Genomic DNA, 24894 nt, shown 5'->3' on the forward strand with positions numbered 1-24894 from the left:
CCAGCCCGCCATGGGATGCAAGCCTGCAGAGCAGCCTGATCCCAGCAGCCATAGCGTCTTATTGGTGCATGGCGCCATCTCGTGGCCAAACTAGGCAACTGTCAGGGTCAGTTTGACACCACTGTATTTGGGACCCTTACTGAGGTGAAAACAAAGCTCTCTATTGTTTGTTTGTTTTTTCTCCCCTCTTCTTTACTTTAATTTAGACAGTAAATCACATACACTCAAAGAAATTCATGTTGCTATTTTAATCATCTCACTGAAGGAGCAAGAAATGCACGTGCAGATAGAAACGGAAACGGGGAGTATATCGCAGGAGCAAGAGGGGTTGCAAGGAGCATTTTATTATGAACGCAGTACTGATGCCTCTTTTTCCAGTGTGATTCAAAGGGCGAAGTACAAGTGTGCATCCAAAAAAAAAAAAAAAAGGAAAGAACAAATTAAAAAGAAGAAAAAAGGGATTTCTTTGAAGAGGGGTGGAAATCTGTGAACTCTTCCAGGCTCATACATTTTATTATATCATAAATACCTCCCTCCTAATTTAGAATGAAGATTATGACCTAAGACATGTAGAGCACAGAGAAAAGCGTTAAGTAAATGTCATCTGTTGTTATTTTTATTCCCAGAAAGAGGAGGCTACTGAGAGCAGGGTGGTGAACACTTTTGGTTTGCTCAGATGGTCCACACTTTAACGTTGAATGTCCTGTTTGCTGTGGATCCACTCATCCCCAGGGACACAAATAGTTCTAGGTTTTCAGCTTTTGTTGGGGTTGAGGAGGATGGAAGAAAGTGACTGAACGTCTATTTTCCACAATCAAACGATAATCTCCTGTCAGAAGCCCAGCACTTCCTGTTTCTACCTTATCTTCTCCTCACATTGCCACCTGCCTGCAAAAACGAAAGAAATTCTTGTCCTGGGAGACAAGTCAGCACGTTGCACTGAAGAGGGCAGCCTGAAGTTGGACTTGGTGTTCTCTGCACCACTCAGCACCTACCAGCAGAGGGCACACTCCTATCCTGCTCACTGTATTCCCAGTTCCCCTCCCCTGACCCGCCTAGAGTTTCTGCCTTCCACGAAATCTTAGTCCGTTCATTGCTCTTCCAAGATAGGCTGTGTTCATCCTTTTCCCTCTGCCTCCTTCCTCTCCCTCCTTCCTGCCTCTCTACCTTCCTGCCTTTCATTTCCATGAGTAAAGTTGCAAGAAATGTGAGCTCACAATTACAAATTACAAAGCATCTCTTTTAACAAACCACCATGAGTAAGAAAGTCAAACTTTTGGAAATTTTAGGGAAAAACTAAAATCAATCCAACCTGCAAAAACCACAGATATGAGAATAGTGAGATACAGAATATAAAATAAGCCTCTTTAGGGACTTCCCTGATGGCTCAGTGGTAAAGAATCCACCTGCCAGTGCAGGAGACATGGCTTCGATCTCTGATCCAGGAAGATCCCATATGCCTCAGAACAACTGAGTCTGTGCAGAACTACTGAGCCCGTGGTCTAGATTCCGGGAGCCACAACTACCAAGCCCAGGGGCTGCAACTACTGAGCCCTCTCACCCCAGAGCCTGTGCTCTAAAACAAGAACAGCCACCACAATGAGAAGCTCATGCACCAAACCTGGAGAGGAGACCCCATTCACCCCAAAAAGAAAAAACCCATGCTGCACCAAAGACTTAGCACAGCCAAAAATAAATAAATAAAAATAAACAACAAACATCTCTAATACTAAAAAATAAAATATGGCTTCTGAATTTTGACTAAAGAACAAGAGGTTAGAAAAAAACTAAATAGGCAGATTTGATGAATAAAATGGAAATTCTAGAACATTTTTTTAAGAGTTTTACATAGCTGAAGATAAATTCTTTTAAATCAGAACATATGTCTGAAAAAAAATTCTTGGAATGCAGCATGGAGCAATAAAGAGGTAAAAAATGTTCAAGGGAGTTTGAGATATAGGACAAAGTAAAAAATACATCTTATCAGAGTCACAGAAGGAGATAAAGGATGAAGGCAGAGGTAATTCCTAGAGAGAGAAAGAACTAACAGTTCTTCAGAACTGATAAAAGAGCATCAGTTTCAAGAAGATCAGTAAATCCTAAAGAAGATTTAAAAAAGAAAAATCCACACTTAGAAAATTAGTGAAACTGCCAAAACCAAAGAAACAATCTTAAATCCAGCCAAACATAGATTAATCTACACAGAAATGACAAATCAGGCTCTCAGTTTCTCAAAAACAACAATGGAAGTGAACTAAAAATAGTTGTATCTTCAAAGTACTGATTCAAAATGATGATTCAGTTCAGTTCAGTTCATTTCAGTCGCTCAGTCGTGTCTGATTCTTTGCGACCCCATGAGACACAGCATGCCAGGCCTCCCTGTCCATCACCAACTCCCAGAGTTCACTCAAACTCATGCCCATCGAGTTGGTGATGCCATCCAGCCATCTCTTCCTCTGTCGTCCCCATCTCCTCCTGCCCCCAATCCCTCCCAGCATCAGGGTCTTTTCCAATGAGTCAACTCTTCTCATGAGGTGGCCAAAGTATTGGAGTTTCAGCTTTAGCATCAGTCTTTCCAATGAACACCCAGGACCCATCTCCTTTCGAATGGACTGGTTGGATCTCTATAACCCAGTAAAATTCATCTAATTAAATACTATATTCTGCTCTCATAATTTGTGAACTATAGCTACATTCCGGAACACAGATAAATTTCACAAATGCAATGTGTGGAAAAAAATAGTTACAGAAGAAACCTAACACAATGATTCCATTTATGTAAGACTCAGAAACACCGAAAATTAAAGCAATGGGTCAAGTAAGCCTTCACTGTTACTGTATAATTTGTACTTTGTAATATCTGGTCATTCCATGGTTCGTTAAGCTTCAGACTAACAGAAAATTAAGCATTAACTACGGAGCCAGGAAAAAAAAAAATCTGCAAACTCAAAACCTTTAGAATCGGTCTACAAAGTTTTAGTAAATACCCGTGTAGAAAGATTGTCTTTGGCTACTTCTAAAACGCCATCGGTAAATCAGACTGTATCCTAAATTCCAGTCCTTCCTCCAGCCATCCGAGCATGAAGCGCTGTCACCTACCCGCATTGACTCGCTGCCACGCTGGTCCACGCGGGTTGTGCCCGCTGCATGCCTAGACCACGGCTGCCATCTGTCTGGACAGTGTCCCCGGAGACGCCTGAGCGACATGTCCAGGGCTCAGATCTCGGCTCTGGTGTTCGGCGTCGGGGGCTTTGGCGCTCTCGTCGCGGCCACTGCGTCCAATGAGTGGAAAGTAACCACCAGAGCATCTTCGGTGATAACGGCCACTTGGGTTTACCAGGGGCTCTGGATGAACTGCGCAGGCAACGCATTGGGTTCTTTCCACTGCCGGCCGCACTTTACTATCTTCAAAGTAGAAGGTAAATATAATAGCTTTGCTTGGGGTGGAAGCAAAATGTCGCTTTTCCCCCTCACGGCGATCAAGTGTCTGCGTTCAGTCTGCTGTTGACTGGGTGCTTAATCCAAGTGGCAAGATTTGCCTAAGACGGATGATGTGTGTGAGTGTTGGCTGAAAGAATTAAATCATGCCTTTTATATGGAAAAGGAAAATTAAGAATAACTTTATGGATATGGTGAAAGTCGTTCAGTTGTGTCCCACTTTTTGTGACCCCTCCCCCATGGACTATACAGTCCATGGAATTCTCCAGGCCAGAATATTGGAGTGTGTAGCTGTTCTCTGCTCCAGGGGATCTTCTTAACCCAGGGATCAAACTCAGGTCTCCTGCATTTAACGGGGATGCTTTACTGTCTGAGCCAACAGGGAAGCCCAATGGTTGTGTTAGAAATACCTAATGTGAATAATAGATGCCAAGGGGAAGGGCAGAGGTGACTGGCTTGTTTTAAAACTTGTTTTGATTTGCCTTATGTCATGGAGGACTCCATATACACACATATAGGAACACACGCCACCAGAAACCATATGTTATACTGTTTTGTTTTCTTGGCCTCCCTGCCTGGCATATGGGGATCTTAGTTCCCCAACCAGGGATCCAACTTTTGCCCCCTACAGTGGAAGCAGAGTCTTAACAACTAGACCACCAGGGAAGTCGTGATCCTATGTTATCCGAAATCCTTGTATTTCCTCAGGCCATTCTAACATGAAATCCATACACACACATGTAGATACTCATATATATGTGTATATATACTTATATTCACAGTGATATGAACATATGAGAAGACATATAGTATTGAGAGAGTAAGAATTTTTAGAGGGGTTTCCATATTTTTAAAGAACTATGCTTAGTGATAAAATAGCAGGACAAGAAATTTTTAAAGTAGAAGGGAAATAAAATGCGCATGAGGTTTTCATCAGGATTTATCAAAAATATGTATGTAGATGAGCTTTCAACTTTATGCGTATTAGAAACTATTGCAAGGGGTTTCTTGCAACATACTGCAAGTATATGTATCCTCAAGAGGGAAAAATTTAAAGGTTTTTCAGTATAATTTATAAGAATACCAAATCACTGTGTAGTACACCTGAAATTAATATGATATTTAAATCAACTATACTTCAAAGAAAGATATTTTCATACCTTGGAATACTTCCAGGCAACAATTATTGGCTACTTGCTTGTATGTCATTATGGAATTACTATCTGCATCTGTTTTCTGCCTATTAGGTATGTTTACAAATCAGTCACAAGTTGTGGGTTTATTATACTAAAAATTGCCCCCAGTAACTTATAATACATAGAGTTTTCACAATCAAATGGCAAAACTGAACCTTGGCCCCAGTAAAGAAAATGAAATAAAATTTTAACTAGGAAGTTACTAAAGCATAATATTTTAAAGGGTTTTTGTGTCAAGTATTCATGTCATTAGTCCACAATGTGTGCCAAGGGATAAAGAGAGGATATTTAGCTAAATTCAGGAGATTCTAATGACAATCAAGGGAACAGTTCAAGCTTGGACACAGGCCTCCAAATAACATGGGCTCTCCTAAGCCCTCGTTAAAGGAATCAATGCTCATCTCTCTTCAGTCCCGACTTGTAAACTTATCTTGGGATAGTTCAAAATTGTTCCTTCTGCTGTGGAAGGTTTCCCGAGGTGCAGGGGAAACTGTTAAAGGAGAGTGTTGTGGGGGACATGGTTGTCATTCCACAGACCTCTTGGCCCAGTTCCACCTCGGGCAGCAAGTAGAAGATATATCATGTGGGTAAGTGTATTTCTTTGTTCTTTCCGGGTTTGTTCTTTATATATATACATACATATATATGCTCTGCTGCACTGTGCGTTAGTCGCTCCAGTCATGTCCGACACCTTGCAACACTATGGATTGTAGCCCGCCAGGCTCCTCTGTCCATGAGGATTCTCCAGGTGAGAATACTGGAGTGGGTAGCTGTTCCCTTCTCCAGGGGATCTTCCCGACCCAGGAATTGAACCGGAGTCTCCTGCATTGCAGATGGATTCTTTACCAGCTGAGCTGGTATATATTTATGGTCTTCTACCTTTCATTCTCTATTCCTTAATGAAACCTAGTTATTGTGAAAAATAGGCAATCAACCTTAGCTCCAAAGTGGGCTAAAGAATCATTGTAACCTTTTATAATGATTTCAACAGCTACTTCCCTAAATGTATCTTAGAAAATGTGGAGTTTAGAAATTTTGTTTCTAAATATTGTTGATGGTGATCCAAACACTCTTCTACCCTTAAACTTCATGCTCTTGACTTTGCTTCTCGATAGAAATATAGCATGTTCTGTTCTATGTCTGCTGTGTACGCTGCACATGAGAGGTAATTTGGAAAAATTTCTTCACTGACAATGCTTCAATTAGAATTTTTAGAATTCATTTAGGGCTTCCCTGGTGGCTCAGAGGGTAAAGTGTCTGCCTACAATGCGGGAGACCTGGGTTCGATCCCTGGGTTGGGAAGATCCCCTGGAGAAGCAACACAATCTTTCTACTTTCTTCACCCTGAATCAAAATCTTTATCAAAGACACAGGTTACTATTGAGATGTATGTTCAACATCAGGAACACTGATTCATAGTTTCAAGAAAATGGACACACAAACTTGGATTTCCTCATTCACACAGAGTCATTGCTGTCAACGCTAATTACTTTTCTTTTATTCTTTTTTTAAAGCATAACAGTGAGATGTTTGGAAAGTTTTCTATGCCAATAAGCTCTTAAATGTCACAATAATTTCAAACTGAGCTAAAAAATTCAGAAGCCAAAGAGGAATGAAAATGGTTGTATCATGTTTTAAAACAATAAATTGATTTAAGCCTATACTGTCAATTTGAGACAAATCTTCTTAGGCCAGATTAAGCCTCCTCTAAGAAAGAAAAAGAGAAGATCTTTTTAAGCTGCAAGATTTTTTTTTCTTTGATGTTTACATAACTTCATATCAAAGTCATACCTTCTTGTTGCTCACCATTTTAGATGCCCCAGTATAGCTACAGATTTTTAGGAACTCATTTAGATTAATAATGATGACATCCTTAAAAGATTTGATGTAAGCCAAGACCTCTTTGGACAAGAGGCATTTCCAGTTGTGAAAAATACAAGCCCCCTTTTACTGTAGTTATGAGGAATCAATTTTAGGAGATTACCATATACTTTATTTTTCTGGGTTCCAAAATCACTGCAGATGGTGATTTCAGCCATGAAGTTAAAAGATGCTTACTCCTTGGAAGGAAAGTTATGACCAACCTAGACAGCATATTGAAAAGCAGAGACATCACTTTGTCAACAAAGTTCTGTTTAGTCAAGGCTATGGTTTTCCCAGTAGTCATGTATGGATGTGAGAGTTGGACTATAAAGAAAGCTGAGCACCGAAGAATTGATACTTTTGAACTGTGGTGTTGGAGAAGACTCTTGAGAGTCCCTTGGACTGCAAGGAGATCCAACCAGTCCATCCTAAAGGAGATCAGGCCTGGGTGTTCAACGGTAGGACTGATGTTGAAGCTGAAACTCCAATACTTTGGCCACCTGATGCAAAGAGTTGACTCATTTGAAAAGACCCTGATGCTGGGAAAGATTGAGGGCAGGAGGAGAAGGGACAACAGAGGATGAGATGGTTGGATGGCATCACCAACTCAATGGACATGGGTTTGGGTGAACTCTGGGAGTTGGTGATGGACAAGGAAGCCTAGCGTACTGCGGTTCATGGGGTCGCAAAGAGTCGGACACAACTGAGTGACTGAACTGAACTGAACCATAGTTGTTCAGTCGCTCAGTCGTGTCTGACTCTTTGCGACCCCATGAACCACAGCACACCAGGCTTCCCTGTCCACAATCCCCTAGAGTTTGCTCAAAGTCGTGTCCCTTGTGTCGATGACACCATCCAACCTTCTCATCCTCTGTCACCCTCTTCTCCTCCTGAATGCAGTCTTTCCCGGCATTAGGGTCTTTTCCAATGAGTCAGATCCTCACATCGAGTGGCCAGAGTATTGGAGCTTCAGCTTCAGATCATAGGAACACTTGTAATTCAGTCCTCACTGTGGCCTGAAAGCTTCTTGACTCAATTTCAAAGCACTCTGTCGTCTTTAGATGCAATATCCACTCTAAGCTGTGTCTCTTGTTTTGTCTTCTTTGGTTGTTCTTACCTGTGAAATGGTGATGAAATGAAAGAACATAGGCAAAGCACCTTGTACAGTGCCTGACACAGAGCCATGTACCATAAAGGGCGGCAATCATTCCTATGAATACAGATTTTGATGCCGGGAGAGCTCATATCTCAGTGGTAGGAAGGTGACTGTTTCTTCTGCTCCGTCTATTTGCTTCTAGCCAGGACAGTCGTAGCTGCTACCTGGGATCCAAAACCAAATAGAAGGAGGCCTCTGATCCTTTGTTGCACACCCTATGTCATATTTATGACAAAGTGAAGGCTATTGTGTTCATTGGATTAAAGTTTGTGCTTATCCTACAGGTTAGGATTCACTGTACATCATTAGCCAGGACCACACTTTGTGTCGAAGCCAGTTTCTCACCGCAGATGTGGACCTGTTCCTTCTGTCAATCACATGTTGTATCTGCTGAAATGGGGAGAAAAGGCCCCCTTCAGGCTTCATGGTGGGAAGTAGAGCCTCACCAGACCTAGGATGTGTTTGTATGCTCCTACCGTTACCATGCCGTGCTCAGTCGTGTCCGACTCTTTGCAACCCTATACACTGTAGGCCACCAGGCTCTTCTGTCCATAGGATTTCCAGGCAGGAATATTGGAGTGGTTTGTCATTTCCTTCTCCAGGGGATCTTCCCAACCCAGGGATGGAACTGTGTCTCCTGAGCCTCTTGCATTCCAGGCAGATTCTTTACCTGCTGAGCCATTAGGAAAGCCATTGGGATAGCCTATTTGTGTTCTGGGCAGTCAAAAATAGACAAAGTTTCCTTGAATATTCCTGGTTCTGAGCACTGGGAAAAACTTTGTGACAGTTTAATTTACTGATTTGATTCACATTTGCATTTTACAAAGTGATTTCACATACATGATCATATTTATCCAAAAGATGGTACTCTGTAGTTCCCATTTTACAGATTAACTGAGACTCACAGGAGAGTGTATTTATAACCTTGTATGGTTGTCTATAGAATTTTGGGGGAAATGTCCAGTGTTTGTACCAGCCTAAAACCTGCGTTGAAGTCCTAGCTCGACCACTATTTTTTTGTGTGACATGCATGCACAGATAAGCTACTTAAATTCATTGTTTCCTTTTCTCTCTGAGAAGATGATGATATTAGTTACATACCAAAATTTGTGGAAGATCAAGAAAAAGAATCCTCTGTGTGTGTGCGTGCTCAGTTGTGTCCGACTCTTTGCAGCCCCACCAACTATAGCCCACCAGACTCTTCTGTCCATGGAATTCTCCAGGCAAGAATACTGGAGTGGGTTGCCATTTCCTTCTCCAGAGGATCTTCTCAACCCACGGATCGAACCCATGTCTCTTACATCTCCTGCACTGGCATAGGATTTCTTTACCACTAATGCCACCTGGGAAGCCCTATTAAGTATATATTTTTAAATGTGCCTGGAATTTGTTTTAATCAGGGATGGTAAGATGCACAGACATGAAATGCCATCGAGGAGGAAGTTTTCACACTCACAGATCCCCAGAAGTAGGAGCCTGGATCCCCACACAGGCCCAGGCTAGGAAGCACTAGAGTCAGTCAGGAGGCTGAGGAGTAAGAGGAAAACAGAGGCAAGAGCTTTTATTGAGTTGTCTGGTACCCGCCCCAGGTTGATCACGATGGAGGAACATTGGCTTGACATATGAAAGCTTGATCAAGGAGATCACTGGGATGTGGGCTTTGGATTAGTTGATTTGTCTCTGAAAGCGGCATGTGTATTTTATCTCTAAGAATCCACTGGCCTTGGTACTGCCCTCCCCTACCTGCCACAGTGATGCCCTGGATGCCAGAGCACCGAGAATGCAGAAAGTAAGAAAATACAGGGACTTTCCGGATGGTCCGGTGGTTGAGATTCTGCCTTGCCATGCAGGGGATATGGGTTCGAGCTCTGATAAACAGCGAAGCCTGCCTGCACGCTCCAGCACTCATGTGCCATAACTAGAGAGTCAGAGCATGGGAACAAATCATGGGAGACCCCCATGTGCTGCAGCTAAGACCCAACACAGCCTAATAAATAATTTTTTTAAAAAAATAGGAAAATGCAGTAAACACAGTATGGCTATGAAATCCTTTGGTAGTGTTTGCATAGGTAGGTCAGGAAGGCAAGTGCTTTGCCATCCCCCTCCCCTTTATGGCCTCTCATGCTTATCTGATGGGAGAAGGCAATGGCACCCCACTCCAGTACTCTTGCCTGGAAAATCCCATGGACAGAGGAGCCTGGTAGGCTACAGTCCACGGGGTCACTGAGGGTCGGACATGACTGAACAACTTCACTTTCACTCTTCACTTTCACTCTTCACTTTCATGCATTGGAGAAGGAAATGGCAACCCACTCCAGTGTTCTTGCCTGGAGAATCCCAGGGACAGGGGAGCCTGGTGGGCTGCCGTCTATGGGGTCACACAGAGTCGGACACGACTGAAGTGACTTAGCAGCAGCAGCAGCAGCTTATCTGATTGTCAGTCTTTGCTTTCTTGTGGTGAATATTTTGTGTAGAAAAGGTTCAGGTGTGTTTCTTGCCAAGTCCAGGGCTCCTCTCTCGCTCATTGCCCATCTGACCCCGAGTGCGGCCAGCTGGCGCCGGTGAGTCTCTTCTGCTCCGATTCCCTGACTCACCCACAGACTAATTCGCATCCTCAAGCGGATGAACTCAAAGGGCATCTAAGCAAAGAGCATGCTGGGACTGGTAAAACCCACCACTGTTATGCATTTTTAGACACTTGCAGAGCATTTCAGAAAGCAGTAATGCTCTTGAATAAAGCCAGGATAATTGAGCAGATTTTCAGGAGACAGCTGGTCTACAATTAAACTTGGACCAAATTTTTGTACACATTACAGGAAAAAACTGATGATCAAAATTAACAGTCTGGGCAAATGGCTATGGTATCATATTACAACTACAAAAAGAATCCTCTAAGTAGTTAATTTGCTTATTCACTAATGAGTTCCTTTCCATTCATTAGATTCCCAGGGCAGCATATGGGGACAAGTGAGGACAGGACCCAGGCCTATCCTCTGTGGATATATGGCTTACAGGAGATGATCATTTAGCAAGCGATTAGCCCAGGACAGTAAGTGCTGTCTGGGGTTAAGTTCAGGGCATAGGCAGACTTCCCAGAAAAGCTAATGCTTGAACTGACTTAAAAGATGGGTAGAAGTTGGCCCAGAGAAAGGAAGGGAGGGCATTTCAGGTCAGGGGACTTATCCAGCTCTACAATTTATTAACTGTGTGACTCCAGACAAAAATGCTTAAAATATGAGCTCCCCTGTCTGTAAAATGGAAGTAATATTATTACTACTATTTAATTAATTAAATATAATTAATATTATTATTATTCAGTAATATTATCTACTTTAGAGGGCTGTGGTGAGGAGAAAGTGAATTGATTTGTGCAGAGGATTCAGAGCAGGGCCTGAAGCATCTGCAAACAAAGACCTCAAGGCAGAAGGAGCTAAATGCATCAGGGACCATTAAGCACATCGGAAAGGCTGACATGTGGACATGCAGGAGCAGGCTCAGACGGGGTGCAGGTGCAGAGAGAGGGGAATTTGCAAAGAGACCTTTAAGCTTCATTAGGGGACTTAGACTTTGTCTTAGAGGAGCTAGAAAGCCATTGAAACATTCTGAGCAGAGAATTTCTGATGGGACTTGCATTTCAGAAAGATCCTGCAGTATTTCATTTGAGAATCTGAACCATGGGCAGCATTGGGAACTGACAAGGAGGGTGCTTAGAGGTAGAGATGATGAGACCAACTAACTTGGTGACTCGTGAGGGATGAAGGGGTCATAGATGCTCTGAGGTTCCTGCCCAGAGACTTGTGGGCAGTGAAAGAAGAAGCTGGCTACAGAGCAGGTCCCAAACTAATTTCCATCCCTTCTCCCAGAAGTGTTTTCCAATACATAGCAAGATCTCAAGCAATCAGATCCTCAACTTAATGTCTGGCTTTAAACATCAGTTGGATAGAATGAAAGATAATAGTTTGAACCAAATTAAAAAAAAAAACAAAACTGTGCATTTTAGATGCTTAATAAAGAACAACAGGAAAAGGTGGCAGCCATAAGGATTAATGCAATCTGAAGTGCCATTAATAGCATAAGAATGTTAAGTTAGAAGACATATTCTCCCCATATGCTCCCCATATTCTGTAGTCAAATTGCATAGGGCTAGCCTGGGCACCATACTTCAAGGAACACAAATACAAACCACATTCATTGATTTGAGAGGAGGGTAACTAGGAGGATGGAAGGTCTTGAAATAAATTCACATGAGAAATTGTTTCACCTGGAAAAAGGAAAAAAAAAATGCTGGGTGTAGGAGGGACTGAGGAATGGGAAGAAGACGAGTAGGACCGATGGGTAGATGGTACCAGGGAATCAGATTCACAGGGGCTATGGAGAAATTTCTGAGTTGCCCAATGATGGAACAGGCTGTCCCACAAAGAACTGGCTAGAAGTATCCAGAGGAGGCTGCTATTGGTCCTCTGTTAAAAAGTGGTAGAAATAATTCCTGCACTGGCTGGAAATACAGACTGTGTGCATACTCAGTCAGTTAGTCATGTGCAGCTCTTTGCGACCCTATGGACTGCAGCCCACAAGACTCCTCTGTCCATGGGATTTTTCAGGCAAGAATACTGGAGTGGGTTGCCATCTCCTCCTCCAGGGGATCTTCCCAACCCAGGGGTTGAACCTGGGTCTCCTGCATTGCCAGGTGGATTCTTTACCACTGAGCCACTTAGGAAGCCCAGAAAGACAGACTAGGTAATCCCTCAAGTCAATTCCAGTTTGAGATCTGAGATTCTGTGACATGTAAGTAGAGAATATTTAAACATCAGTATTTCTGATTTGCATATTGCCTTATTTTTGGACAACTCATGAGCTCCATGCTGGTTACTTTGGAACAAAATAATAAAAAGACCTGTCTGACCTGGAGATTGTTCACAGTCCAGAAGGAAACATGAATTAAGGTAGTAAATGTTATAGTAATGTTATTAAATTTGAATCAATATATTAAGGTATGTTAGAATTAACATAATAATCATGCAATTCTCTATCTTGAACTGATAACTTCAAAGGTCCTAAGCAAGCCCTAGGGGTATGCCTCCTAACCCTTGCAGAGGAAGGAAGGACTCCTGCTAAATCCAGGCATAGATTAAGCCCTGGTGGCTGGGGGGAGAGGTGGATATAAGAGCACAAGTCTTGCCCTTAATTGGATTTCTTTGAATCAGTATTTTTGCTTTATATGAATCACACATAGTCCATGAATATCACAGCCAAAGCAATCACCTTATTGGGAGACACATTTTCTGCAGAACACAAAATGTGACTCTCAGTGACATGGGCAGGAAAATGAAGGCTAGTTTCTCCCTGTCTGACCACAGCAGAGGCCCTCATTCATTTACCAGCAAACCTCCAGCCAGTCATGTCTGGGGATTTTCACCCACTCTGCAGGACTCTTACAAACGTCCCCAGGGAAGCTGTCTCACCTGTTGGCGTTGGGACCCTTCCTCAGTCCTGCACGCCTGCTCTGTGCTCTTCCCACTATGATCAGCCTCCCACTTTCTGGAACAGGACAGTAAAACCGCTCTCCTTTTGAAACTTGGACCTCAAACCTCACATTTTGCTCTGCCCGCTGATATCTGGGCTCCAGACAGTACATCTGTCTCATGACTGTCCTACCCACGAATTGCAACCTGCCAGGCCACTCAGTCCTGACCCAGTGCCTGCTTTCAACTCTGAGCTCCAGTCCCAGCCGGCCAGACTGCCTGCTGGTTTGCCCAGGGGGTTCTCCTGCCCCGGGTTCTATTTCCTTAGCAGAACAGGCTCCTCTCCTACCCTCTACCTTGGGAAGGACTATTCTCCAAGATGTGAGAATGTGGGCGGGAAGGAGTGAAGCAGGAATCACTTCCATGGTCCAGTTAACAAAGGGAATGCAGTGGGTGGTGGTCTTGGTAGGAGTTGGAGCCACAAAGAGGAGCCAACAGATGCTATTTACAGAATTATCTAGAATTTATTTATGTCACCTGGGAAAATACCCAAGTTATCCTAATATCTTGTCCCACTTCATGACAAATAGATGGGGAAACAATGGAAACAGTGACAACTTTATTTTGGGGGACTCCAAAATCACTGCAGATGGTGACTGCAGCCATAAAATTAAAAGATGCTTGCTTCTTGGAAGAAAAGCTATGACCAACCTAGACAGTATATTAGAAAGCAGAGACATTGCTTTACCAACAAAGGTCTGTCTAGTCAGGGCTATGGTTTTTCCAGTAGTCATGTATGGATGTGAGAGTTGGACTATAAAGAAAGCTGAGCACTGAAGAATGGATGCTTTTGAACTGTGGTATTGGAGAAGACTCTTGAGAGTCCCTTGGACTGCAAGGAGATTAAACCAGTCCATCCTAAAGGAAATCAGTCGTGAATATTCATTGGAAGGACTGATGCTGAAGCTGAAACTCCAATACTTTGGCCACCTGATGCGAAAATCTGACTCACTGGAAAAGACCCTGATGCTGGGAAAGATTGAGGGCAGGAGGAGAAAAGAATGACAGAGGATGAGGTTGTTGGATGGCATCACCAACTCAATGGACATGAGTTTGAGTAAGGTCCATGAGTTGGTGATGGACAGGGAAGCCTGGCATGCTGCAGTCCCTGGGCTCACAAAGAGTCGGACATGACTGAGTGACTGAACTGAACTGAACTATCCTAACTCCCTCTATTCCAGATTCAAGTCGGTACCGGGAGGGTTAGGAGACCATAGCAGCCTCCCCAGGGAACTTCTGTTCCAATGCTATCCTGTAGGGGCGCCCGAAGGTTCTTAGGGAGCAGTAACTACACTCTGCTTTATAGGGCTCTTTCTGCTTCTGCTTCCTGCTCCTTCATTAATCTCCCCTGGGAGTGCTAGGGGTGGGGGGGACTGCCATCGCCCAGGGTGGTGAGCCACCCAGCTGGTGCTCCAGTTACTCTAGAATCATAAGACAGACTCACACCAGAGTGCTCACTCCATGTGGGCACAGGCATGCACACAGACACAGCTGGTTCTACAGCTAAATACACATTCATACAAACTCTCACCATGAAAACACCTCTACACATCATGTGCACACACACACACACAACTTACCATGTAGACATCTCACCCATATCCCACACCACAGTCATCAGAGTCAAAAGACAGATTTAGAGACCAAGATTTTCACAGACAGAAATGTGGACCCAATGAATAGAAATGGCCGATCACCATTCATCCCGGCCATAGTAACAAAAAATTCACGTAGATCTGGGGTCAGCACAAAAGAGCCATAATCCTGCTTCATCCTCAAATGGCTTCCTAGGCCTGGGCAGTGCCTAAAAATAACCTTCTATTACATCGCCATCATCTTTCACCAGGTCCTACTTTAAATCATTTCATCTCCTTCCAGGCCTTCCAGCTTCCTAAGTATTCCCTTGGGGGAATTTGGTGTCTGGCAGATTATAAATACTCCATGACCATCAGTTTCCTTCCTACTTCCTTCTGGAGGGCAGAACCTGAAACCTGACTTCCTGTTCAAATCCTAGGTTTACCATTATCAGCTGTGTGACCTTGGTCTAGATACTTAACCTCTCGTGTTTCAGTTTCTTTCCCTGTAAAATGAGGATGATAACAATATCTCCCTTATGAAAAAATTAAATGAGCTAACAAATGAGTTCGCTATTATTGTGGTGGTTGTTTTCTCCAACCACAAATCTTGCCTTCAAGACGATTTTGAATCCTGATTTGGTCACCTCCATGTTGGGTGTTCATTGGTAGGACTGATGTTACAGCTGAAATTCCAGTACTTTGGCCACCTGATGTGAAGAGTTGACTCATTTGCAAAGACCCTGAGGCTGGGAAAGATTGAGAGCAGGAGGAGAAGGGGATGACAGAGGATGAGATGGTTGGATGGCATCACCAACTCAATGGACGTGGGTTTGGGTGAACTCCGGGAGTTGGTGATGGACAGGGAGGCCTGGCATGCTGCAGTTAATGGGGTCACAAAGAGTCGGACACGACTGAGCGACTGAACTGAATTGAACTGATGTTTAATATTGGGCTTCCCTGGTAGCTCAGCTGGTAGAGAATCTGCCTGCAGTGCAGGAGACCTGGGTTTGATCCCTGGGTTGGGAAGATCCCTTGGAGATGGAAACAGCTACCCACTCCAGTATTCTGGCCTGGAGAATTCCACGGACTGTATAGTCCATGGGGTCCCACAGAGTCCAACGTGACTGAGCAACTTTTACTTTCACTGTTTAATATCATGCAAAAGCCTTCTGCATACGCCCTGTGGTCTCTGTGGAGCTCCTCCTCTAGAGGTAAAGACATCTTCCACCCAGTTGCACACTTAGCCCTGGATTTCCAAATCCAAGAGGATGCAGCCTACTTTCTCCTCTTTGTTTTTCCCAAACTGCTGATCGCACACTCTAGTGGTGGTGGTTTAGTAGCTAAGTCATGTCCGACTCTTGCAACCCCGTGAACTATAGCCCACCAGGGTCCTCTGAGCCCCCACCTTGTCAACTGCCAAACCCTGCAGAATCTGCCTACCGCCCTCCCGTTGCCCCTCCAGGAAGCTCTGCCTTGTCTGTGGCTCAGCCAGCGGTTCACCTGAGCTCAGCCTCCCCGCTCACCTGCTGCACTAGATTGAGAAAGACACTGTCTGCTCTTTGACTTGCCATACAGTGCTGCCAGTTCATGCTTGCAAAACAGAGCTTCTTCCAATTTAATTCTGAGAGCTTCTTGCCTAACTAAGAGCTCTAAAACCACCTCTTTAGTTATCTATTCTAGAATCGATCTGGGGTTTGCTATCAAGCACACCAATGGCCATTTCTGAAATGTACCCTTTTGAAATTTGGGGTATTTCCTTGACCTTTGCCCTTCTCCCTGGTCATTGCCTTCATTCTGAGATCATACCTGGTCCTTTCATCCAGATATTAACATTATGAAAAATCTCAGGCACCATTCACAATGTTTCCTTAGGGCCATAGCAAACAGCTTGTATTTGAAAGGCGCAGCTGAGAAAGCAGAAAGTGATTTTTTTTTTTTTAATGTCTGATTATTCTGATTATTCGAGCATACTCACTCTCTGAGAACTTTCTATCCTCTGAGTGGTTGTGGGCTGAGTCCTTCTCTTGGTAATTAGTGACTCTGAGATATGGATGTGGCTGTTGGTCTTGACCATAAATCACCCAGCCATGCATGACCACCGTCAGCAGAAAACAGAGCTCCCTAGCCCTTCATCCGCTGAATTCTGAAGAGGGGCTGGACTGTGGGGCCCTTTCTGTGAGAGTTACTTTCTGCAGGTTACAAGCAACTGGGTAGAAAGTGCAGGGTAAACATAAATGTCATTCACTTCAAGCAGACCAGAGTAGAGGCCATCCCCAGCAGCAGCAGCAGCAGCACCTCGAGATAGCCTGGTACCACTCGGGTTAACTGTGCTACAAAACATGTTTGAGGACAATTTCTCTGGAAACAGTGGTTCTTTCACAGGTCTTACTTTAACTCAAATGGTTGACAGGAGGAGGGGAAACCAGTAAGCTACTTCCTTCCTGAATTTTTTTTCTCGTCAGGATTTTCTCCTCATTACTCTGTTGCCTGGCCATACACCACCCCCACAACTGAACTGTGCTTTCTTAGCTTCTTAAAAAAACATTTATAATTATCTTTATTAACTTCATTGAGAGCCCTTCTCTTCCTATTTACAAATCTTGATTCTTCCCTTAATCAGGATGCAATTTTTTTTTACTATTTAATCTCTATCTTATGTATTTTCTTCTTATGTGTAAAAGTTATATTCTACAGTATACCAACCTATGGGAACAAATGCTAAATCTTCACATTTCTGTCCCCAGTTCAAATGAAATCCAGGCAGAAACTCCAGACTCTTCCAGGGATTGCTGCCCTAAATATCTCCGAGCTCCCTGGTAATGCCTACGATGATCTCGTCTCCTACTTGCTCTTGTCTCAGGGGAGAACGTGGATTCTCCTCAGCAGGGCTCAAGTCCCATGACCACCACCTCTGCTCCACCTCAGACACCATCAGCCTTTCCTCTACGTGAACACACTTTGCTTTCTATGCAACAAGGCTTCTAGAAAAGACCCCTAGGCATAAGTTTCCCAATGACATCACTGCACACAAGCTCCTCCCACCTAGAAATCCAGCACCTGCATTTCTCGTCAAGGTCATTCCACCACTGCTGGCCTCTGCGTCCACCTGGCTCCTTCCCCCTCCCTCCCGATGTCAACTGCAGAGAGGCTTGTCCCAGGGCCCCAAGATGGTGACACTTTCAGATCACCTATGGGCAGGTGTTTCCCACAGAGACACCACGGCCGGGATGGCCAAGGCAAGACAGGTTTTAGTGTTGGTGCCACATTGGACCAAGACCTGGTCCTCCTCTCCAACGATTTAAAGAAGGCTGATGCTGAGACCACACCGCTGCTCAAGCTCCTCGCCCACTCTCCCCACCCATTTATGGGGTTGATGGCCGGGTGGGAAGGGAAGTGCTGTCCTTTCTACACTCTGGCCTCATCTTAGCGGTTCGGGGGGATGACAGCAGAGTGGGTGGTGTGTGTGAGGAGAGAAGGATGCAAGGGGGCCTAGAGATGATGTCAGAGTCAGAAAGCTTGACTCCCATGAAAATTTGTCAATATGAATAGATATTGAAGACAAACTCCATAGGACATGTCATAGTTACATGTAATGCAAAAGGACATTTGGGGGCTTAATTCCATTCCCCCATGTCACAATAAAGTTTGAATTCCAAGCCTTTAAGTCCAGTTGAAGGAAAAAAATGCCCCTTTACAGAAAACCCTGGCTGGTGGACTTTGGCCAGTGGGACTAGGCCATTCTCTCTCCAGGTTGTTCTGTGCTAACCAGTCCCTGGAGCCACAGAAAGAGATGGACATTGCTGTTTCTAGAGGTGTTGATAGTTCCTGAGTGCACCATGTCTTCTCATGCAATGTTTTGTGGTTCTCAGAGGCTGAATCTCACCCTGGGTTCCAGAAAATACAGCACATTGACAACCTCAGGCAGGCAGCAGCCCCCTTGTGACTGGTCCCTTCTTCCCCTAGGGACCAGTGGGACAAGCAAAGCCAAAGGCCTCCCAAAAAATGGTTCCCTCGAACTCTTCTGCCTCTAGCTTCCACTGGTCCTCATCGCCTCCATGAAGCCCATGACAGCGTCCCCATCTCCCGGGGATTCAACAGCCTCGTGCAACTCTCTTATGACTATTATTACCATCCACCATGGTTTTTTTTTTTTATTTTGGACAATGATGTGTTGGTAAATGTTAACAACCAGTGCCCCAAAAAAGTATAAATAAAGATATAAAGATACATATCCTTATATGCACATGTAAGTACATATGTATGTTTATGATAGATTTTACTGATGCAGGACTTCCCAGGTGGCTAAGCAGTAAAGAATCTGCCTGCCAATGCAGGAGACACAGAAGATGCAGCTTTGATCCATGGGTGCAGCCCACTTCAGTATTCTTGGCTGGAAAATCACATGGACAGAGGAGCAGGACAGGCCACAGTCCATGGGGTCACAAAGAATCAGACACAAATGAGCAACTGAGCATGCACTGATATAAGGAATACGTAGCACACAATTTATAAATAGAAATAAGATGCACAGTAGTGGGTTTTTTTGACAATTTTTAAAATATTTATTTATTTATTTTACTTTTTGGCTGCACCGCACAAGACATGGGATCTTAGTTCCCTGACCAGGGATTGAACCTGGGTCTCCTGCAGTGGAAGCGCAGTCTTAACCACTGCCCATGAGGGAAGTCCCTAGATGCACAATATTCTTTATCATAAACTACATATAATCTTCAGCAAATTGGACCAAGAATCTCCCAGTGAGTTGAAAATTAATCCAGTGAAATGTTCTGTTTGTTTTGGATGAGGGAATTCTATCCCAGATAGGTCACACTCTCTCACTAACCTCGGGTCTGGTTGAAAGAAGATTCCTCTAATCCAAAACATCCTGCGATTTTAATTTAATTACAGAACACATTTTGCAAGTTAAGTTGGACTTCAGGATGACTTAGCAGAAAGACTCTGCTTTTACAAGAAAACAGGTGCCATCTAGAGTAATGAAAATGATCGCACCAGGCCAAGCAGTTAGAGACAAGTGAAAAAAATTAAAACAAAACTGGGATGGCGTTTACTTAACATGACATTAGGAGCAATAAATTTCTGTGTCATTCAAGGTTAAATTTTAATTTCACATTATATAAGCATAAAATGCATTTGTTATTTTCACGCCAAGTAGACAATCTAGCTGTCTTTACTCTCTTTCTTTACTTCTCGAATCACAACTTATTTTTAGGTTCTGCCAACTCTTCCTTCTGATCTTTTACATCTGTCTGGAAAGATCGCCAGCCTTTTCCAACCTCTGCTCTCCTCCTGACCCACTTTCCTCTAAGGAACTCCAAGGAGCAAAGGGAAATCTCTGCTCAGGAACATTTGAATATTTATCCACTCATCCATCCATCCATCCATTCACCTGTCCATTCAATATCTTCTTTGTGTAAGGCATTTTGCTTGGTCGTGAGATCAGATCAAAGAAAACCAAGCTCTTTCTATTCTTCAAGAGAGGTTTAAACTTGAAGGGAAGACTGAAGCGAAGCAGGAACAAGAGAAAGATGGAGCTGATACACATAAATATATGATATGAATTCACCAGGTCATAAGTAGGTCCTGAACGGAACTCATCATATTCCCCTACAAACCACTTCCTTTTCCAGCCTTCCTCACGTAGTCATGGTCCCCCAGCTGCTCCTCTGTGTTCAGGTAGCCCTTCACTGTACCCGTCTCCTGTCCACCTCTATCGCTGTCAGTTATGCATTTGCCCACTTCTTGAGGAGGTTTGTACCTTAAACCTGGCAGATCTGATTCCTAGTCACATCCTCATCCCTGGAGATGACTCCAGTTTCCACCGGGAAGGACACTTCTCAAGACCATTATTTATGCAAAAAACCACTTTACTTTTTTCCTTCCCCATTCATCCCCATTGATAATCATTCACCCCCATCTCTAAATTATTTGGCTTTTCTCGTCATAGCATTAACTCTCTCGAATTCTGTCTGAGTGCTCCTTCCACTCTCTCACGCTGTGTTGCAGTTTAAATCAAAGCTAACTATTTCTCCTGCAGTGGAAATGCTTGAATTCTCTGTTCCTCTGTGAGACATAGAACAGAACCCGCTCTTTATAAAGCAATTTCCATGTAGTACCTAACGCTTTTGCTAGGCCAGCCTTTTTTCCTCCACATTTTTATAAAATATTTACAAGCATTTTCCCACAGTACATAATACACACAGCGAACATTCACCCAAGCCTAGGATTCCTTGTGATCTTGGGGAAGGAAGCAAGGAATGGGGCTGAAGAGGGAATGGGGAGATGCTAATAAAATGAAGGGAGAAGCTGTGAAAGATGCTGAAAGGGCAAGAGAAGCTACAGAATATCACTTCAGTGAAATGCTGGATTATGACCGCTTGCAGGGTTGCTTTATCCTGCCGAGGTGAGCACCTTGGTCTGTCAACTAGGTTGTTTCACAGCTCTGTTAAGGCAACAGTTAACTTGTAGAAAACGAATGGTGATACAAATGATTGCTGCTCACAGCAGGTCAAACGGTCCTGCTCACGGTGACAGCGAGGAGTTTGTCAGGGATGGACTATGAAAACTAATTGTATTATCTTACTGATTCCATCATGAATTAATAACAGTTCATTTTAAAATCCATTTTATATTTAGAATGGATTAATAATGACCATTCATTATTTCCATGAAAGTCATGATTTTACTTTTTTATTTTTTCACATAAATGGTTTTTAAGTTAATTTTTATTGGAGTATAGTTGCTTTACACTGTCGTGTTAGTTTCTCAGTCAGTCAGTTCAGTCGCTCAGTCGGGTCCGACTCTTCGTGACCCCGTGGACTGCAGCACGCCAGGCTTCCTTGTCCATCACCAACTCCTGGAGCTTGCCCAAACTCAGGTCCATCGAGTCGGTGATGCCATCCAAGCATCTCATCCTCTGTCGTCCCCTTCTCCTCCTGCACAGCTAGTTTCTCCTGTGCAGTGAAATGAATCAGCCACACATATACATATATCCTCTGCCTTTTGGACTTCCTTCCCATTAAGGTCACCACAGTGCATTAGGTAGAGGTCCTGGTGCTGTACAGCATGCTTTCATTAGTTGCCTATTTCACACAGAGTGTCAACAGTGTATATGTGTTGATCCCAACCTCCCAATTCCTTCCACCCACTCCCTTTCCCCCTTGGTATCCATATATTTGTTCTTATTCATGTCTGTGTCTCTCTTTCTGCTTTGAAAATAAGATCATGTATACCATTTTTCTAGATTCCACACATATGCATTAATATACGATACTTGTTTTCTCTTTCTGACTTACTTAACTCTGTATGACGGTCTCTAGGTCCATCTACATCTCTACAAATGACCCAATTTCTTTCCTTTTTATGGTTGAGTAATATTCCATGGTATACATGTACCACATCTTCTTTATTCATTCCTCTGCTGATGGACATTTATGTTGCTTTCATATTTTTTGGCTATTGTAAATAGTGCTACAGTGAACATCAGAACACATGTATCCTTTCAAACCATGGTTTTCTCCAGATCTATGCCCAGGAGCGAGAGTGTTGCATCAAACGGTAGTTCTATTTTTAGTTTCTTACAGGAACCTCCATACTGTTCTCCATAGTGGCTATACCAGTTTATAACCCACCAACATTGTAGGAGGGTTCCCTTTTCTCCACACCCTCACCAACATTTATTGTTTGTAGATTTCTTGATGACGGCCATTCAAACCAATCTGAGGTGATACCCCATTGTAGTTCCATTCGCATTTCTCTAGTAATTAGTGATGTTGAGCATCTTTTCATGTGCTTTTTAGCCATCTGTATATCTTCTTTACAGAAATGTCTATTTAGATCTTCAGCCCATTTTTTATTAAGTCGTTTGCTTTTTGATGTTGAGTTGCATGAGCTTTTTGTATATTTTGGAGATTAATCCCTTGTTGTTTGCTTCATTTATAAATATTTTCTCCCATTCTGAGGGTTGTAGTTTTTGTTTTTTGTGTGATGTCTTTGTCTGGTTTTGCTGTCAGGGTAATATTGGTCTCATTAAATGGATTTGACTTCCCTGGTGGCTCAGACGGTAAAACGTCTGTCTACAATGCAGGAGACCCAGGTTTGATCCCTGGGTCAGGAAGATCCACTGGAGAAGGAAATTGCAATCCACTCCAGTTCTATTGCCTGGAAAACCCCATGGACAGAGGAGCCTGGTAGGCTACAGTCCATGGGGTTGCAAAGAGTTGGACACGACTGAGCGACTTCACTTACTTCACTTATACTTTGGAAGAGTTTGTCTGCCACATAGAATGGAATTGATTATTGAAGGCTTGCTTTGTCAAAATAGAGGGTATCTGCATTTTATTACTTACTAGAATATGCATTTCAATAAAATTTTTAAAATCACTACAAGTAAATACAACTTAAACAAGCATTATCTTTATAAGATAAAAAGTGTTAAAAACATATAGTTTAGGAGGCAGATGAGTGTATTTCCAATAGTGAAAATGGAATTGGTTTTGAATGGTACCTTAAAAATGGAGACGCATTTGAAAAAACAGCATTTATTTGTAAAAAAAACTTTATTATGGAAATAAAATACAAAAATAGAGAAAATAATATAATCAGCTCCCATGTTCTCATATTCTACTCTCCAACAATTATCAATACATGGCAACTTCTCTTTTTCTATAGCCACTCTACTCCTCAGCCTTACTCCTACCCTTCCTGAATTATTTTGAAGTGTCAGATATTAAAATTATTTCACTCACATATATTTCAGCCTATATCTGAAAAATATGTGGGCATTAAAAAGCATAGTCACAGGGCTTCCCTGGTGATTCAGTGGTAAAGAATCCACCTGCCAGTGTAGGAGACATGGGTTCCATCCCTGATCCAGGAAGATCCCACGTGCCACAGAGCAACTAAGGCCACGTGTCACCTGCCACAACTATTAAGCCTGTGTCTAGAGCCGGGGAGCTGTAACTACTGAAGTCTGTGCACCCTGGAGTCCGCGCTCTGCAGCAAGAAAAGCCAGCATAGTGAGAAGCCCTTGCACCTCTAGAGAGCAGCCCCCGCTCACTGCAACGAGAGAAAAGTCTGCACCGCAACAAAGACCCAGCACAGCCTTACTAATAGCACAGCCTTATTAATATAAATAAATAAAATTATTTTTTTAATGTCCCACATCAAAAAACCTTTATTTAAAAGAAAGTATAGCCACATAAATATCATGCCACCTCTCCCAGTTTACAGTGTTTCCATAACACCATCAGATCTCCAAGCGATGTTTTAAATAGACCTTATTTCTTCATGATTTTATCATTTTTACAGTTGATTTTAGTTGGTCTCCATACTAGACCCCTATATTCGCTATAATGCATTTGGTTGGTGTGTCTCTTAAATCTCTTTTCATCTATAGGTTCTGGTCCCTCTCTCTTTTTTTATGCAATTTATCTGTAGAATGTCCCATACTTGTTGTTGTTTTTTTTAATTATATTCCTGTGGGGATGTATTTCCTATAAAATGGTCATAAGATCTAGGCTGACTTCATGTTCATTTGTTTGGTCTTGCTTTGTTTGTGAAGAAGGCTTCATAGGTGGTGTTGTGAACTCTCACTGCATCTTATCAAGAGGTTCATGAAGCCACATTAAGAATCATTGGTGGGTTCTGGTGTCATAGCCTGTTCCATTCATTGTAAAATTTCCTATCCGTGTTTCACCTAATCTTTTAAGTCATTGAAAACCATTTGCCTTCATCCATCAGTTCAGTGCTGCTGCTGCTGCTGCTGCTAACTCACTTCAGTCGTGTCCAACTCTGTGCGACCCCATAGACGGAAGCCCACCAGGCTCCGCCATCCCTGGGATTCTCCAGGCAAGAATACTGGAGTGGGTTGCCATTTCCTTCTCCAATGCATGAAAGTGAAAAGTGAAAGTGAAGTCACTCAGTCGTGTCCAACTCTTAGTGACCCCATGGACTATAGCCTACCAGGCTCCTCTGTCCATCGGATTTTCCAGGCAAGAGCACTGGAGTAGAGGTCATAAAATAGCAATATTCCAATTCTATTATCCCTCTTCATTTATTAGCTTAAATTACTCTAAAAGAAGAAATTTAGTTCGTAAACTATTTGGTTATCCTTCAATAACAAT

The 24894-nt window shown here is 43.1% G+C and overlaps 1 protein-coding gene across 1 annotated transcript in view; it reads left to right on the forward strand.

Moving 5' to 3' along the window:
* The first annotated feature begins 2881 nt into the window (after positions 1 to 2881).
* The window catches only part of CLDN10 (claudin 10), a 96340-nt gene continuing 74327 nt past the window's right edge, over positions 2882 to 24894 (forward strand). The window contains exon 1 of the mRNA XM_069601912.1: positions 2882 to 3419. Coding sequence (XP_069458013.1) covers positions 3206 to 3419 — 214 coding nt within the window. The 5' untranslated portion in view covers positions 2882 to 3205. The remainder of the gene's footprint in view (positions 3420 to 24894) is intronic.

Source organism: Ovis canadensis, chromosome 10 (genome assembly GCF_042477335.2).
Source record: "Ovis canadensis isolate MfBH-ARS-UI-01 breed Bighorn chromosome 10, ARS-UI_OviCan_v2, whole genome shotgun sequence".
NCBI lineage: Eukaryota > Metazoa > Chordata > Mammalia > Artiodactyla > Bovidae > Ovis > Ovis canadensis.